A 16,521-nucleotide genomic window follows, 5' to 3' on the forward strand; every position below is an offset into this window, starting at 1 on the left:
TTATCCTTTCAAGAGCTCAACTGGTCTTAAAAAAACCACTAGGTCCACCACCTCCTCAGCCTCACGCTGCCGCCGGATTCCGCCAACAACCACCAACAAATCTGCGCCGAAACATGGAGCTACCAGATCTGCGCCGGTGGAAGCCGTGCCACCACGAAGCCGACCTGACCCCAACCCTAACCACCTCACCCTTAACCATCTCCGGTTAAACCAGAATGCTGGCAACACCAAATCACCGGAAAGAATAACTGAACCAACACCAGAGCCCCGAAAACAAAAAATCACCACCGGAAAAATCACCCGATCATACCATACCACCGGAAAAATCACCACCCGAAAATTGCCGACAATCACCAAAATCTCCAGACCTGCACAAGAAAAAAATCCCAGAATCTTTTCAAGGCACCAGACCAGATCTGATCACTGACGGACTCACCAAAATCACTCGATCATACCAGACCACCGGAAAAATCACCACTCGAAAATTGCCGACAATCACCAAAATCTCCAGACCTGTACAAGAAAAAAATCCCAGAATATTTTCAAGGCACCAGACCAGATCTGATCACTGCCGAACTCACCAAAATCACCCGTTCATAGCAGACCACTGGAAAAATACCGAAAACCACCAATCGCACACCACGGCCAAATCAACGAGCAGCACAGAACAGCACCCGTCCCCGTCGACGAGATTTGACAGGCGGCCGGACTGTGGTAGTGGGAGGACGGCTGTTGACTTCAGCATTTTCCGGCGGTGACTCCGTGGTTCCCGGCGGCGGCGCTCGACTGGGAGAGGTGGGGTGGTTTGCATGTTCGTTCGTCTTCACTACGGTGAGAAGGAAATAAGAAGAAAAGATGATCCGATGTATTAGGCTCTACTGTATTTATTGTGTTTTAAATGACGCGTTAAATTTTTATTGAATGCTGTAAAAGTGATGTTTTACAGCCCATCCTTATTAAAGGTATTCTCTTTCATATTTCGTAATTTTTTCGTGCAAACCAAATGCCGAAAAATATTTTCGAGAAAATTATTTTTTTTTTTAAATAATTTCGTCAAAAATATTTTACGACGGAAATTATTTTACGTCGAAACAAATGGAGCATAATACACTAACTTCGTACAAAGCTAAAATAGTTGAAGCACTTGTAGCTTCCCCATCCCATCCCCTGCCCACCCCCCTCCCTTCTCTGCTGGACCAAGCTATTGTAGCTACCAGTTGACCCATTTATCAAACAACAGTAAGACAATGCAACTACAAAACCTATATATTAAAGCCAATTAAAAATATAATGCTTGTCAACCTGTATTCAGGTGCAGAAGCTTGATTTGACCGATGAGTTCTTCCAAACTGTTGAATTGCTCGGTCAGCACTCCACGGAAGTTCTAGTGTTAAATGAACCCTTCTTTTCTGGCCCAATATATGTCAAATGAAAAGAATGAGAAAAGCGAACAGCTTGAAAAGAAAACAGTATATAAAATTACAAATCTGAAAGCCTACTGGGATAATAAATTCAGTTCTCACTAAGAAGACAGTATGCCATGAAAAGAACCATGACCTGCATATGAAAAAAGTTTCACAAAACTAAACATACCTGATTTGCAGCTCTTCTATCTGCCTGCAAAGAAACACCAGCTGACCCTGCTTCAGAGATGATCGCAACAAACTTCTTACCATCCATAAAGAGCTGTTTCTCATGCATGTTGACCATCTCCATGGTAACATCTTTTCTAAAGCAATATACAAAATAGCAATTTAGCCAGCATAAAAAGGAAAAAAAGAAATCAAGCATGATATCATGAAAGATACCCAAACTCACGTGTTCCGTGCCTGATAAGTAACACCTTTTCCACTAGAGGCCCTTACAAGCATGCCTCGCCTCCCTGTTATTTCTGCCACTTTATCAGGCCCTCCAAGCTGCATTAAAGTTACATGCATGGTCAACAAGGACAATAACATCAGATGCTACTAGGAGGTGGCCATCTTTTGACTCTAAACTAACCAGATGCCCAATGTACCAGACTAAAAACCAGATAAGCTGAACAGTGCATATAAGAATGAGAAGCGACAAATTGCAGTAACAGAAAAACTAATTTTGAGCTTTTAAAGGACTGGTATCTGTTAAAAATAAAAAAGACTCGGATATGAGTTGTGACAGCATCATCACTCAATTAGTGAATTAGATTCAGGAAAAACCCATATAGAAAGTTCAAGGTTTCTTAGTCTTTCTGAACTGAATCCAGTCAACCACAAAAAAAAAAATAAAAGATCCTAGAAAGTGATCATAAACGCTTTCACTGAGTATGCATGCTCTCATTTGCTCAGAGCCACGGTATTCTGAGTTCTGTCCTAGTCAGCAGCCCCATGAAGGAAAGCATAGCTTTACTTTCCACCACTACACAAAAACTCCTTACAAATGGTAGTCAAGGGCATCAGTGAGGATTTCCAGCTGGTGCTCATGGTCATGATTGGGTTGCGGACCTGCAACTGTGTCACCATAATGTACAAGTAGTAGGGAAGTTAGAGCACTAGCAGCAACAGCTTCCCTAAATCACATTCTCTTCCCTAAATGTAGGGGAAACTCCTAAAAAACTCATTGAATTAGATTCTTTTGTTGTTCCCTAAACTAAGGAAACATCAAAGGAACCAAAAGCTGTACCAGAAATCTGGGGAAGCAAAAGTGGTTCTCTTTACATTATTTTAATATAAAAAAAGTTATATTTCCTCTCTCATTCCTTTAACATTTATTTGAAACAATATTTAAATGATTTCTCTTTCATCTCTCTTTCCCCTAACATTTAATTTAAAGAATATTTAAATGGTATAAGGAATAGATATGGGAAGCTATTGTGCGAGCATTTAAATAGAAAAGCAAAAAGTGGTTTGGTTCTCTAAACTGAGAAAATGTTTAAGAGAAGCTGCTGCTAGCGCTCTTAAGAACCTAAGGGAAGGTGATAATCTATATAAATTTTTTTTATATATATAAGTAATTTCAATATTATTAAATAAGCACGAAAGGGCACAACCCTAGTACACAAGCAATATACAAGCGAACCCCTAATATGAAGAAAAAGAACAAAAGTTCAAAAAATCTACAAAACTAGAAACAAGCAAACTATGATGTGCCGATATCCAAGTATAGAAAGTGTTGAACATAATCTTCTGCAACTGTCACCGAAGTCTCTACATCTTCAAAGCTCCAAACATTTCTCTCTCACCAAAGACACCGCATTAAACACAATGGAGCCAACCTCCATACTACCATAATTGTACCACACGCAGCCTATCCTCCCCAACTAACCAACAAAACGATATTAAATAATAAGCTTAAACTATTCTAGTGTTGGTATTGAAAAAAAATGGGTTAGTTACACAACGTCATCACCTAGAAAAGCCAAATCCCATCAGCCAACTACAAGCTATAGCACATCTCAGTAAAGGACTTCCACTATTAATTCTATTAGTCTCTCCCATGACAAATATGACGCTAAAGGGCAGAAAATTGGAAGATGTTCGCCCCTAATGTTGCTGCATTCACTTTTTTATTATTACTTGGTTTGCCGATTCAAATCCCACTTCATAGGTCATCAACTTAAGAGCCACCATTCTCTTGTTAGCAAAGTCTTATTTGATTTCTAAACAGCAGGTTATTCTGCATATTCAGTAACTCCAGCTGATAACAGTTCTTGCGCTACTGATGGAAGTCAAATAACTAACTACATCTGATAGACAGAAGCATGTAACTATCTTCAGTTTTCACAGGTTTCCAAACCGCAAGCATTGAGATCGACTGCAGAGGTCATGAGCCAATAGGTCCTTATGTTAAGCCTACAACTATTCATCCCCATGTGTTCAACTAAAAGGCAAAAAGTTATTGGATCTACCATCCAGCAAAATATTGGGAACTTCTGAAAAGCCATGAGGTATATTTCATACCATACACTATAAACAGGTCATGAAAATTATAACATGGCACGTTGTTCACCTGATCGATAATGTCATCTAAAGGATTGTTTGGAAGATCCAAAGAACGAATTATCTCCAAAATTTTGGTCTTACGCTCCAGAGCCGCTTCATACCTATTTAAGGTTATAACATGTACAATTGCTTTTAGCAAGTAGTAACTTATAAAAATACCATCACCAACACCCCAGACACGCTAAATCCCCCAAAGATGAAAGAGACAGAAAAAACCTCTTCAAAAGATCAGCTAGATAGGCATCTCTTGCTTGAAGATATTCATCTGTTTTTTCCTTGCAAGAATGACAGGACCAATCTCCGGTTACTAGGTCTATGACAGGTGGGACTAAACAAGCAGGATGGAAAAGTTGGCCACAACAGGAACATCTGAGCAATTTCTTACTTTCCTGCAAAGAAGAATATGATCATTAGTCACATATTGCAGACAAACCAGCAGCACAATTCAAACGAAATTACCTCTTCAGTGTTGCAAATCTCACAGATCTGAAACTCGTCATCAGATTCAGTATGAGCAGAATCAGCTGCATTGATTAAACAGAAACTTAGTGATAAGAAAGCAGGTACTTCAACAAGCTCAGAACTTGTCTCAGCAGATGATATGCATCACTTAAAGCAGAAACACCTAAGGAAAACATTTTTTTTATAAGAAAACGAACTTCATTAAAATGCAAATGGGCGCTCTCAGTACACAGGAAGTAAACAAGAAAAATACTTAACCAGAAAAGGAAAAAAGATCAAAAAGTCATGTAAACATATTATGAATGATAATATTGATAAAACCAACAATTGCGCTTAGTAAATAGTCTAAAAGTGATGCACCCTATGAGGCTACAAAGACTATAGAGGAAGTTGCACTCATAACAAGCAAGGTAATGATGCACTGAGTTTTCATATAAAATAGAGGTAAATAAAATCTGATTTTGCAAAGCCTTTATACAACAGAAAAGAAGGTAGTTGAAAAAGATAAATGCACCAGATCCTTCAGTGTCCAGTTTGGAAAACTCACTTTCAGATTCTTCATCACTTTCACCATCACTTGCAGGTTTCCATTTTGCAACTTTCCTAACCCTCCCTTTTAATGAGACACCAGGAGTTGCTGAGTGCCTTTTCCGTTGAAGCTCCTTAACACTTTCCTCTCCTATATTAAAATCAGAAGTGAACCTCAATTACAGAAGGTGTATGATAAAGGAACAAACAATCCACAAATAACCAACTACATGCCTGGCAGAGGTTCAGGCTTTTCTGGCAGAGGATAATTTTCCTCCACAAACTTCAGCAAAAGTTCTCGAGGCCCAGAAATAAAATCGTCAAGTTCAATACCCTATTCAAGGTGAGGAATTAAAAGGAATTCAAAAATGAATTAAACCATCCAAACAACATTTAAAATATAGTATATGCATAGACCAATACAAAATCATAGAAACGCACATATTTTGTCACAGCTTCCTCAGTCCGAGCCTCTCCAGTACTCTGAAGGCCAATCACCACACACTTATCTCCCATCAATGCTTGCTTAGCTAGTCTTACAGTAGCAGGCACCTTAGCTGACATACACATATGTCTGAAGAAACGCTACAACAGCACATGGAGAAAACAAATAGCAACTAAATGGTTGAAGAAATAAAACTAAAAAAAGTCAAATGAATGCCAAAAATGTTAACCATGTTAGACCAGTACCAATGATCCAGAGGTTCATATACCTGATGGCTTGCCCAATATAATCGCCACAGCTGACTGCTATTAGGTTTGTCATTTGATAGAAATGCACTTGCAGACAACAACTCCACACGTAACTCTGCCCAAAACTCTGCAGCTTTTTTATACATTTCCTGAGGAAAAATAATTTAGGATAAGATACCGCAAGAGATCTTCAGAAAATTGAAGACTTAAAAAATTAATAAATAAATACAAATTTAATTGTAAATTTGAAAAACATAAATAAATGAGAGATGATGCTTTATGGGGTTTAAAAAACATTTCTATGAGATATTGAATGTAGTTGTTATCAATGATCATTGAGATAACCATGATTCACTAAAAAATAAGCAAAGCCAGCAGCTAAGCCACAAAAAAGCATTCAAATAACACAGGCATATCCATGTAGGAGCCAGCAGTTCTTATCCCTTAAGCTAAACTAGGACAACACACTAATAATCTCTCTCTCTCTCTCTCTCTCTCTCTCTCTCTCTATGTGTTGTCTGTGTGTGTGTGCACATGCGTGCATACATACAACATACAACAGTGTGAGCTCTCTCCCCCTCTCTCTCTCTCTCTCTCTCTCTCTCTATGTGTTGTCTGTGTGTGTGTGCACGTGCGTGCATACATACAACATACAACAGTGTGAGCATGTGTTATTTAAACTTGTATCTGCATGAATCCTCCTCATTCCTTTGGCTAGCCAACTTTGTAATCCTCCAGCTGTTATTTAAAAAGAGTGCGACTTCCAGGTATCGTCAAACCAATAAACGATGTTCAAAAATTACAATTATGTGGAAACTTCACTTAACCCCATGAATTGACGCCGCTTTTGCAATTATCTCCCTAAACTACAAAAACTCTTAATTTAGTGTACCCATCTTTCAATTTTTTTCAATTTCACCTCTCCATTAAGATTTTCCGTTAAATCATGACAAAATTCTTAAAATATCCATTTTTTAAATATATATATATATATATATACACACACACACACACAAAATTTCAAAGATTCAAGAGCGAGTATTTTTACAAATTCCAATAAATCCTGACTAATGCCTAAATCCTTGCAATTTTTTTTCCTAAAAATATGAGTATTTTTAAAATTTTGACACCCCTCCATTGGGATTTAAGGGAAAATCCTAACGGAGGGGTGAAATTAGAAAAAAAAAAAAAAAAAAAAACTGAAAGATAAATACACTAAATTGAGAGTTTTGAAGTTTATGGGGATAATTGCAAATGTGATAGAAATTCAATGGGGTTAAGTGATGTTTCCCCTACAATTATTTGAAAGGGGGACGGGGACGGGGACGGGGAGACGGGGAGACGGGGGGAAACGGGGAACGGAGAACAACGTCATGGACAATCACCAAAATAACCCCACCCAGGAGCAACAAAACGATCTGAGCAATTTTATTGAGCATGACCAACTTAATTTTCATTAGGCAAACGCAGAAAACAGAGATTATGAAGCATGTGCGTGTCAAATTATTACCATTGCTTGAATTAGCATTACATACATACCAACTATAATAACTAGAAAGGATTTGGTTTTAATGCAGTGTCAATATAGCAAAGCAAGTGCCTTATACCATCATTTCAGCTTCTAATGGTGCTTCAACAACTTCAAATTCCGCACCTTTGTAGCTAAGTGTACGACATACATACATTCCCCTGGCATGTGGAGAACATGATTTAGAAAAGTAAAATATTGTACTTAAATGAATTTTACACAAATATTAACCTTGCTTTCATGTCCATGGCAACAAGTTCCAGTGCTCCAACACCCCCTTTTTCAAGAGCGCCTGCAAGAAATTTTTTGTTAGAAATTGCTCTGCTAAAACTTTAATAATTTTGGAAGGAAATTTTTTGATAAGTAATTTAAAAAGAAAATTAACAAAGTGGTGTAAAAATAACATGAGTAAATTCCATGGTATTTTTTTTTTTTTTTTTTTTTGCCCCTCAAATGAAAAATCAATGCAGTCCCGAGGTATGCACGGAATCTTTTAATTGTGATATTTCATTGTGATTCTGCCACTAGTGATGTTTGACCAGCTGAATAATCACAATTTGCTTAGTCTTTTGAGCCGTCTAGTCTGCTGCTTCAAGCAAGTTGAAAGATGAAAATTGTTGCCACTTCATAGTATAAGCAAATTCATTGTGAAGAACTTTTAGCATGCTTATGCAAGGGTAAGCATTCCCGACCGAGTATAATCTATTGGACATATAATGCAAAGTTGCAAACCCAGGTCCGCCTTTTTTAGATTGATTAATAGACCCCTTGCTTCAAAATGAAGTCATTTAATTTTGCCCCAATTTGCTAACTCATCAATTGATCATCAAGTACGAATACCTACATCATTTCTTGCTCAAACATTTGAATTCAACTAACACCCACACACCAACACGAATTTGGGGATAAATTTGTGGCATACCATATATCTTCACAGTTCTTCCTCTCCAAATTCCACAAATTACCAAACAAAATGTACTAAACCTTCAAAAAATCATCAATTACCCAATTCCTAACACTCTTCAAACTCCAAATTCAGACATATACATGGAGAGAGTGAGTGGGAGAGAGGAAAGTCATAATATTGTCCTGTGTCCTACCTTATCTTTCAAATTCATTGTCGGCACATGCCGGGTTTTTTTTTTATCACTTTGTTATTTTTAATGGGGCAAAGAGAGTAAGCAAATTGTATGAATAGCAAACATTTACCAAGAATGAAATAAGATTTACCTACCAACATTGAAAAACATTTATATAAATTAATGCATGTGGGTTTGTGCATTTATGGTTGTGCATGGATGCATACATCTATCTACATGCAATGAACAACTCTTTCAAATAAAGCCATGAATTTCAAAATTACACTGCAATCACAATTTTCACTTGAGCAATTAATTTTCTGGCAATTAAAAATATGAAACCATAGAAAAGGAAAGAGCATCACTGCAGTTAGCACAAGAGATGAGACAAAGTAGAAATTCAAGAAGCTTGCATGATTAAATAGCATAAGCAGAAACTACATCATATTTGATAATTTAACCCACAAACATGCAGCACACATATTTCAGATCATCTTGTATTCCAAATATCTCATATCACCATATCAGTATCTTATTCTACCCATATGCTATATCCTTATTCACGCTTCAAGAGTTGGCCATGTTGAAGGTACCTCGCTGACACCATAAAATTCTATACCTGAGCCTCACAAAGCTTCAAGCTCAAAGCATGCCTAGGAGCTTGTAACAAGTTGAGAATTCAATTTGGTTGGAAACCAAAAGAAAGAAGGTGCATAGGGAAACAAAAGAAAATAAAAGCAGAGAGAGAGAAAGGGGGGGGGGGGGGGGGGGGGTGGGGTGAGAGTATAAAGAGAAATGATAGGACAAATGGGAAGGTCAATTACACATAGCACTTTAGGTGGCACGTATCCTTACAAGTAGCTCCGATAATGGTGATAACCTATCAAATGCTTCATAAGGTAAACAGGTGAAACAATCAGTAGGCCACACAAGTAGTGGTTGATTTGTGAGAGCTCAAGTTGACGCCTGAAATTGATAGCCTTTCTCCTTGGCAAACCTCAATGGGCATTGTGACGAGAAAAGCAATAAAAAAGAGTTCAAGACTCTAATCATTCCAAACTCTGAGTGGCAATGGGCTCAATCATTCAAAACAAGAGATGCAATATGTAAACTATAATTACGGTCATAAGATAACTGAACTAAAGCAGCTATCATAATGTCGTAAACTCTTTATTTTTCCTGCTCACCTTTAATATAATTACTCAACTAAATTAACTTGTTTCCTTGACATAATATGTATTAGAGAGAGAGAGAGAGAGAGAGAAAAAAAAAAAAAATCTCACCTAGAAAATCACGGAAATCTAGGAAAGAGGTACCAGCTCCCCAAAGACCAAGGCGGACCATATAACCCATATTACGTGGTTCGGATGCACCAGTTGCTGAGCAATAAACAACACGAGCTTCAGGAAGTCGAGCCTGTAATTTTCAAAAAGTTTGAACATTAAGACTTAGGGAAACCTAATTAAACAATTCTCTTCCCTTCTACAACAATAGTAGCATATTCCATCATCTTCGGTTGTTATCTTTTCTATGGAGCATCATCTAACACAAACCAAGGTTTTTTTTAATTTTTTGATTTGTTATTTTTTCTGTGTGCCACTAGCTTGAGGCAACAAAAGATAATAGCTAAGAGCCAACTTAACAAAAGAGTAGAAACTCCCCAAACTTAAAAGTATATATAATCACTACCACTACAACACCCATGCCAAATACTGTACAAGAGATAAGTATAACAATACCAAAGGCTCTAAAACAAAAGTTAACAATCTCAGAAAGATGACTCAGAGAGAGAGACAGAGTGAGAGGAACCTTCTACGCAAACATGTGTTTACTATGTCCAGTTTTAAAGGACAAACCTGTATGTCAAGAACAGCTTCACCCGTTCGCGTTGGCTGACTTCCAGCTTCAGGTACCAAATTTTTGGCTTTGTGGCACTACAATGAAGCCATTGACCCTTAGCAATGAAAGATAGAAGAAAATTTTTTTTTTTTTATAAGTAGAGAATTTTATAAAAAGCGTAAAGGCGCCCCTAAGCATATAGGAAGTATACAAAAGTACACCAAAATAGGAAAGAGAGGGGAAGGGAAAAAACACCCGAAAAACCCAAACAAAAGGAAACCCAGAAAACCCCTACAAAACCAGCCCACAAAATCCCGAGACTAATACATCACATTAGGCCGCTTAGCCTTGCCCCTACTAGAACCAAAACCTCTAGCATCATAATTAATCGAGCACTCTAAATTCTTCACTTCACAACTCCCTTTAAACTTAGAAGATAAAAGAAAATATTGAAACCTTGGAACACTTAATTGCATCAGTTATACAAATAAAACAATTACATTGTACTAGGGTTGTGCCCCTTGCACTTTATTAATGATATGCAATTACTTATCAAAAGAAGTAAAACAATTACACTAGGAGTGACAAGTCCCATTAGAAAACCCTTCCGAATTAAAGTCTAGTACCTCATCAAATATGACAAGAGCATCAAATCCTGATCCACACCACTGCACAAGCTGCTGCAGACGAGACCGACCTTTCTCAGAAGATGCTATCAGGCTGCTGTATGTTAAAAACACAACTCCCTCCCTGACCCCAACAGACTTTGAATCAAGCTTAGAATAAGGCAGCTTGTTCAAAGCATGCACTGTACACAAAAATATATACTTTTTAGAAACATATAGCACATCAGGCAAGGAATAACACCAACAATCCCATTAACATTTCTAAAATCCTCACTTTTTTTTTTTTTGATAAGTAGAAAATTTTATTAAAGCGTAAAGGTGCCCCTAAGCATACAGGAAGTATACAAAAAGGACACCAAAACAGAAAAGAGGGGGGAAGGAGAAAAAACACCCGAAAAACCCAAAAACCCCTACAAAACCAGCCCACAATTAGCAACCAAAAGCTATATTTAAGCAGTTAGCATGGCATTGTGCCCTACAAGTGCTTCTCTAATATTCTTCTTCATGTTATTTTAACAAAGTGAACCAGACATACACATGAAGAGTTAAATCATGCAACGTCACATCTACAAATAAGGAGGTAACCATATACAAAGTAAATAAGCGAAAAACTTAAAATCCTGAAAAACACCAAGAAATCACGCAAGACAATTATTTGAATTTTTATTTATTATAAAGAATCCAACTTAAATTTAAGATTGTTACAATTACTCCCCAACACTCCAAAAGAACAATGTGGACACTTAAACCACTACGCGATTTTCTTTTTCTTGTCTTTTTTTTTTTTTTTTTTTGGTGAAACAAATAGGTAAATATATATATATATATATATATATATATATATATTTTGATAAGTAAATGAAATTTTATATAAAGAAAAAAAGCGTAAGGCGCCCCTCTAAGTACACTGGAAGTATACACAAAGAAACGCCTAAGAAAACTTTATTAATGAAAGCGTAAGACGCCTCTAAGTACACAAGAACAACCAAAGCTAACCCGTAAAAACCCAATAGAACCCACAAAACGTAGGCCCCAAAAGACGAAAAAAACACCCAAAAACAAACTACAAAAGGACCCAACTAAGAACATGACAACCCACCACCCGCCAAGGCACAACTAGCCTACATCAAGTGTGCCTTGCCTTTCCTACGCCTAGAGGGATATTTCCCGTCGCTATAATTGATGGAGCTATGCAAATTCAGTAGCTCCCTTTTGCCTTTAGGCTCATGGCGCGCAATCATCAAATCCCGCTGGAATTCCTCTTCCACGGCATCCCGAATTGCCATGACCTCCTCCCCAAAAACCCCATCCATCACCCAATCCAAGGGCAATCCATCCCAATAATCATCTTCCTCCTCCCAAACCACAATCTCCCCATTATGATCAAAACCGACTGGCCAATTCTGGGATTGGAAGAAACCATTTATGCAACCACTCGGAGGGGAGGAAGGACCTACCACCTCGACATTGTTGACCTCCTAAAGCGACGAGGGAGGGACTGAAACTATCGGGGGAAGGTTGAGAAACCCTTCCTTAAGAGGCCCTATTTCACTGGAGTCTCTGTCTTCTTCTTCGCAGGAGGCTCTACCACCTTCTTTGCTAGCGGCTCTGCAACCGTAACCTTCTTATCAGCATAGCCAACAGTCATCTTCGCAGCTTCCAAGGACTCAGAAAATAACACATCATTCTACTTCACAGATTGCCCTTCCCTCAGTTCCTTCGCCCTCCTGTAGTAACATTGAAAAGGCTTAGAAACCACCACAGGGAGGGAAGAACGCAGCTTCTCTCCTAAAACAGCCACTCCAGAGAGAGATGGAGGGGCAAAACATGGTTGAGGAATCTGAGGCGCCCTCAAAGGAGTGAAGAAAAAGACAGGAGCCAGAGAAAGAGCTGGAGACGCCAAAAGGATAAGATCCGAAGCCAGCGAAGGGGGAAACCCAAATTCTTTAGAGGCTGAAAATTTGCTTGACGGCACCTGAAACACCTGCAAGCTACTATACCCACCCCCGAAAGAGGACTTAAAGAAGCCATCCCAGTACCTGACGACAACGAGGGTTCCAGTTGAAGGGAACACCCAACAGGAATCGTCGACGCCGGACCCAAGCACTCTGTGGCTACTAGTGTGTCAACCTCCAAACCCCCAGGAGATTCCGAACCAAAAACATCCCAGAAGACAACAACGGCATCGACGGACGAGAAGCTTTATGTTTCGGTATGAGACAGGCCACGCGGAAACCAGAAAGATTTTAACCCAGCCTCGACCTGACAAACCAGTCCAGAAATTTCCTTACAGCCCGGCCCAATGCCAAATTAAACCCGGTACCCAGCTTACTCCACGTTCGCATTGTCGAAAATTCAAATTTCATATTAGACCAAGAGATAATCTTCTTACCCTGCGGACGAAGATGTCGATCAAAGTCAAATAGAGCAATTCGATGGGACTCCAACGAGAAACAATCCACCGCCGATCTCGGTTCAACCTCTGCATGCCTTACCATCGGAAGAATATCAAGAGCACATGGCTCCGCCGGCGAAGCCCTCCACCCAAACTGACGACCCTGCACAATGGGTGCCCTCTTCACTGCAGAGACCGAACTTGACCTCAGTATCTCCACAAAGGAGGGCCCCTTCCACAAAGGAGCCAAACCCAGCCTTACCTCTTCTTCCTTCCCATCTTCCATAACCGATGCAAGCGAGGACCCAAACCCACAACCCACTTTGGTAGAGAGATAATTTACGGCCTTTCTTAGCTCGCCGGAGAATTTGTGCCATCCCCACCCTCCATGCCCCTCAAGGATCAAAAGAAAACCTTTCCGGCCACCCATCCTGAAATCTTCTGCCTCTAAGAAACGACTAGCTTGATTCCCACCTCTCCGAGCAATCAAGACTTTCGATCCTTTCCTGAAGGATTTGATGAAATCTAGATCTTCCGGATAACCCAAAAGAATCTCCAATGTCGATGCAAGCCACTCAGCACACTGAGAATTGATGATAATTTCGCCATAAAAACTATTTCTCTTCTCCCCCACCCTCAGCATCGACGCCCCATCCAAAACCGAGAAGACAAAAATCTTCGACTCCACGATAAAGCTTTTCTCCATCTCAAAACCCACCCAACTCTCAAACGGCCGACTCAGAAAATCACATTGTCGCCGGAAGAGAGAAACCCAACAAGAGGAAACACCGGTTGAAACCCCTATGCGCGAAACAAGCGAGATCCAAGAACCGGAAAGACGAAACTCAAACCCCGACAGCAAAAACGAGAAGCAAGGAAGCGAAGAGAATGGATCTGCTAGCTTGACGTGATCTGCGGAAGTCACATCACATCACATCTGTCTTTTCTAGTCCTTTCAATCCCCAACCTCCATCCTCCAAAATTATATAGTGTAACACAAATCAAAAGTAAAGCATTTTTCAGAATTATAATACTCCAGCGAGAATCTTTACCATCTAAAATAACCAAATTATGTCATATAATTTATTTTCTAAGATAACTATAATTTAAGGCTTTTTTTACCTTCAATACAAGTTGCTCCCACATCATCCAAGTCTCTTCTTGCATCAAACTTCAAGTCTGAACCAACAGAAATCCACCTGTGTAAGATCATTAAAAATGGAAGAAAAAGCATTACAAAACACGAGTTAAAAAACACAAGTACTGCCAGCAGCATATGCAGTTATCATACGTTTCAAGGAACAATTAAAATCAAGTAGACATTCCCCAAAAAAAATCAAAATTAAAGTTGATAAGCCAAAAAACATGCGCACAGAGATTGCAACAGAAAACTTACAAGGCTTTCCTCCTACCATGGTGCCAATTTTCCCATATTAATCCTGCAATTGTTCGACCTTTACCCACACCGGCTCCATCTCCAACAAAGAATCCTGCCCTAGCACCATTGGGAAGGTGATGGAGATGTCTCTGTCATAGAAATTCGCATTATCTTACAAGAAAAGGAGCAGAGGAAGAATTCTTAACCACAAGTTCTGTCAAAGAAGCAACCTGACAGGCATAAACCAATGTCTCAATTTGCAAACATGACAAAGAATTGGAACTTTCCAGGTCATCCTTGATTTTTAGATCATAGGTTGGTTCAGGTGGCTGCACTGCAGATAAGGAGGATGTCTCCACAATGGGATCTGGATGGAGAGGTCCAATAGAAAGTTTTGGAGGGCGCTGCAAAAAGAATCACACAAAAGTCATCTGAAATCCTGGTTCCAAAGCTTAAAATAAAAATTCAAGGTACCAGAAGAAAGGAGAGAAAATCCCAAAACAGCACTTCAAATCATATAGTCTTGAAAAGCAAAAGACTCACATAGTCCGTAAATGTCTCTCCCACCATGCCACCTTCATCTTCTTCTCGCTCTACTTCAATAGCTACCTGACAAAGTACAATGTTTTTTGGAGCACAGAATTATAGATGTGAGGAAACTAATAGGACTTTAGACTGAAACACAATAAGAAAAAATATATCAGCCAAGCAATGTACTTAAGTTTCACAAAAAACAGAAATCATCAAGTGTTCAATGCAAACATGAAACTTTAAGGACTCCTGATGAACAACAGAAAAGGCAAGTGATGAAAACACCTATCCAACAAGAAGTTTTATTGAAGAAAGAGGAAAATCCTCGTACACGAAGAGTATAGAGATGGATTCTATTTCTCCTAGCCCAAAACAGAAAATAAATAGGAAAAAAAAATATCCTGAGAATGATCAATGTCATTTATCAGACAAACTGAAAGCAACACCATTCCTATCCCTTTGTTAACAAATAATAACCAACACTAAATCCAACAAAAATAATCTTCCCAAAAAAGTTCCCATGCACACTTTTCAAAGATTCAACTTGTAAAATGAAATTTAATATACTCTTTATTTTGATGCCAAAAGATATGCCACAAGAAGGGCAAGCCTACCTTCATATACGTTCATAAAAGAAAGAAAGGAACATAATCCCAAAAGATGATGTTCCTTCGAATACTTTCTTGATACGTTCCTTTATTGAATGTATTTCAAAAGGAGTAAAGCATCCATCAGATATGTATTTTACTTTACATTCTAGCTTGCTGAAAGCGCAGAACAAGTAAGGTACAGTTTAAAAGAAAAGTTTTCAGTCATGTCTCAATGTCCTAATACATCTTGCACTTGTATTTCTGGCAATAATGTCCACTCATAGTGTTAATCTGTACATTGAGGACATATCTGATAACATATAGGTGAGGCTGGTACGTGGAATTTATTACTGAATTATTAAGGTGCATGATCATATTGTTAACGTTGTAGGACACATAAATCAGTTAACTATAAACTGCATATAAGAACAAGATTATGGATAACCATTATGGTGATCTACAAAGTGCTCCCCAAACTTTTCTCGTGACTTCTAACTTAACCAAATTCCAAAAAGAACTGCTGGAACTTACTAATGATTTCCTCAATAAAGAAGAATTTTTATTTCAAGAACACCTCAATATTTGGGATGTTTGTATCCAGCGCTAGGTTTCTGAACCCACACTTTTTCTTCTTCACCTGTCCACTAGATGCAAGTGGTTTGCCACACTTCTTCTTCACTTCTCTATTAGATGCCAGTAGTTTGGAGAGAGAGAGACAACAATTCGCAAGGTATCAAAGCTATTATTTTTCCTTCGCCCTTTATTATTAATCTTGGTTCTTCTCTTTGCCTCACACTATGTTGAGTTTCGAATATGAATAAACAAAATAAACCAACAAGAAAATATATAAATAGGATGAGTGCTCTGTCCTATGAGATAACATCCTCTGGTAGAC

General features: G+C 38.6%; 1 protein-coding gene across 2 annotated transcripts in view; it reads right to left on the reverse strand.

The window, feature by feature from the left end:
* Positions 1–16,521, reverse strand: part of LOC133866809 (protein FORGETTER 1) — a 50,327-nt gene that overhangs the window by 18,286 nt on the left and 15,520 nt on the right. For both annotated transcript variants that reach the window (XR_009899925.1, XM_062303458.1), the window contains exons 2-20: positions 15,049–15,114; positions 14,736–14,909; positions 14,524–14,654; positions 14,250–14,326; positions 10,733–10,914; positions 10,124–10,201; positions 9,551–9,683; positions 7,420–7,480; positions 7,268–7,349; positions 5,681–5,809; positions 5,409–5,552; positions 5,202–5,301; positions 4,987–5,118; positions 4,437–4,501; positions 4,194–4,366; positions 3,985–4,078; positions 1,819–1,916; positions 1,594–1,729; positions 1,303–1,409 (exon numbers count right to left, since the gene is read on the reverse strand). Coding sequence is in view for 1 of the 2 variants with exons in the window: in XM_062303458.1 (XP_062159442.1) it covers positions 1,303–1,409; positions 1,594–1,729; positions 1,819–1,916; positions 3,985–4,078; positions 4,194–4,366; positions 4,437–4,501; positions 4,987–5,118; positions 5,202–5,301; positions 5,409–5,552; positions 5,681–5,809; positions 7,268–7,349; positions 7,420–7,480; positions 9,551–9,683; positions 10,124–10,201; positions 10,733–10,914; positions 14,250–14,326; positions 14,524–14,654; positions 14,736–14,909; positions 15,049–15,114 (2,162 nt within the window). In the remaining variant the exon portion in view is untranslated. The remainder of the gene's footprint in view (positions 1–1,302; positions 1,410–1,593; positions 1,730–1,818; positions 1,917–3,984; positions 4,079–4,193; positions 4,367–4,436; positions 4,502–4,986; positions 5,119–5,201; positions 5,302–5,408; positions 5,553–5,680; positions 5,810–7,267; positions 7,350–7,419; positions 7,481–9,550; positions 9,684–10,123; positions 10,202–10,732; positions 10,915–14,249; positions 14,327–14,523; positions 14,655–14,735; positions 14,910–15,048; positions 15,115–16,521) is intronic.

This window comes from Alnus glutinosa, chromosome 4 (assembly GCF_958979055.1).
Source record: "Alnus glutinosa chromosome 4, dhAlnGlut1.1, whole genome shotgun sequence".
In the NCBI taxonomy this organism is placed as follows: domain Eukaryota; kingdom Viridiplantae; phylum Streptophyta; class Magnoliopsida; order Fagales; family Betulaceae; genus Alnus; species Alnus glutinosa.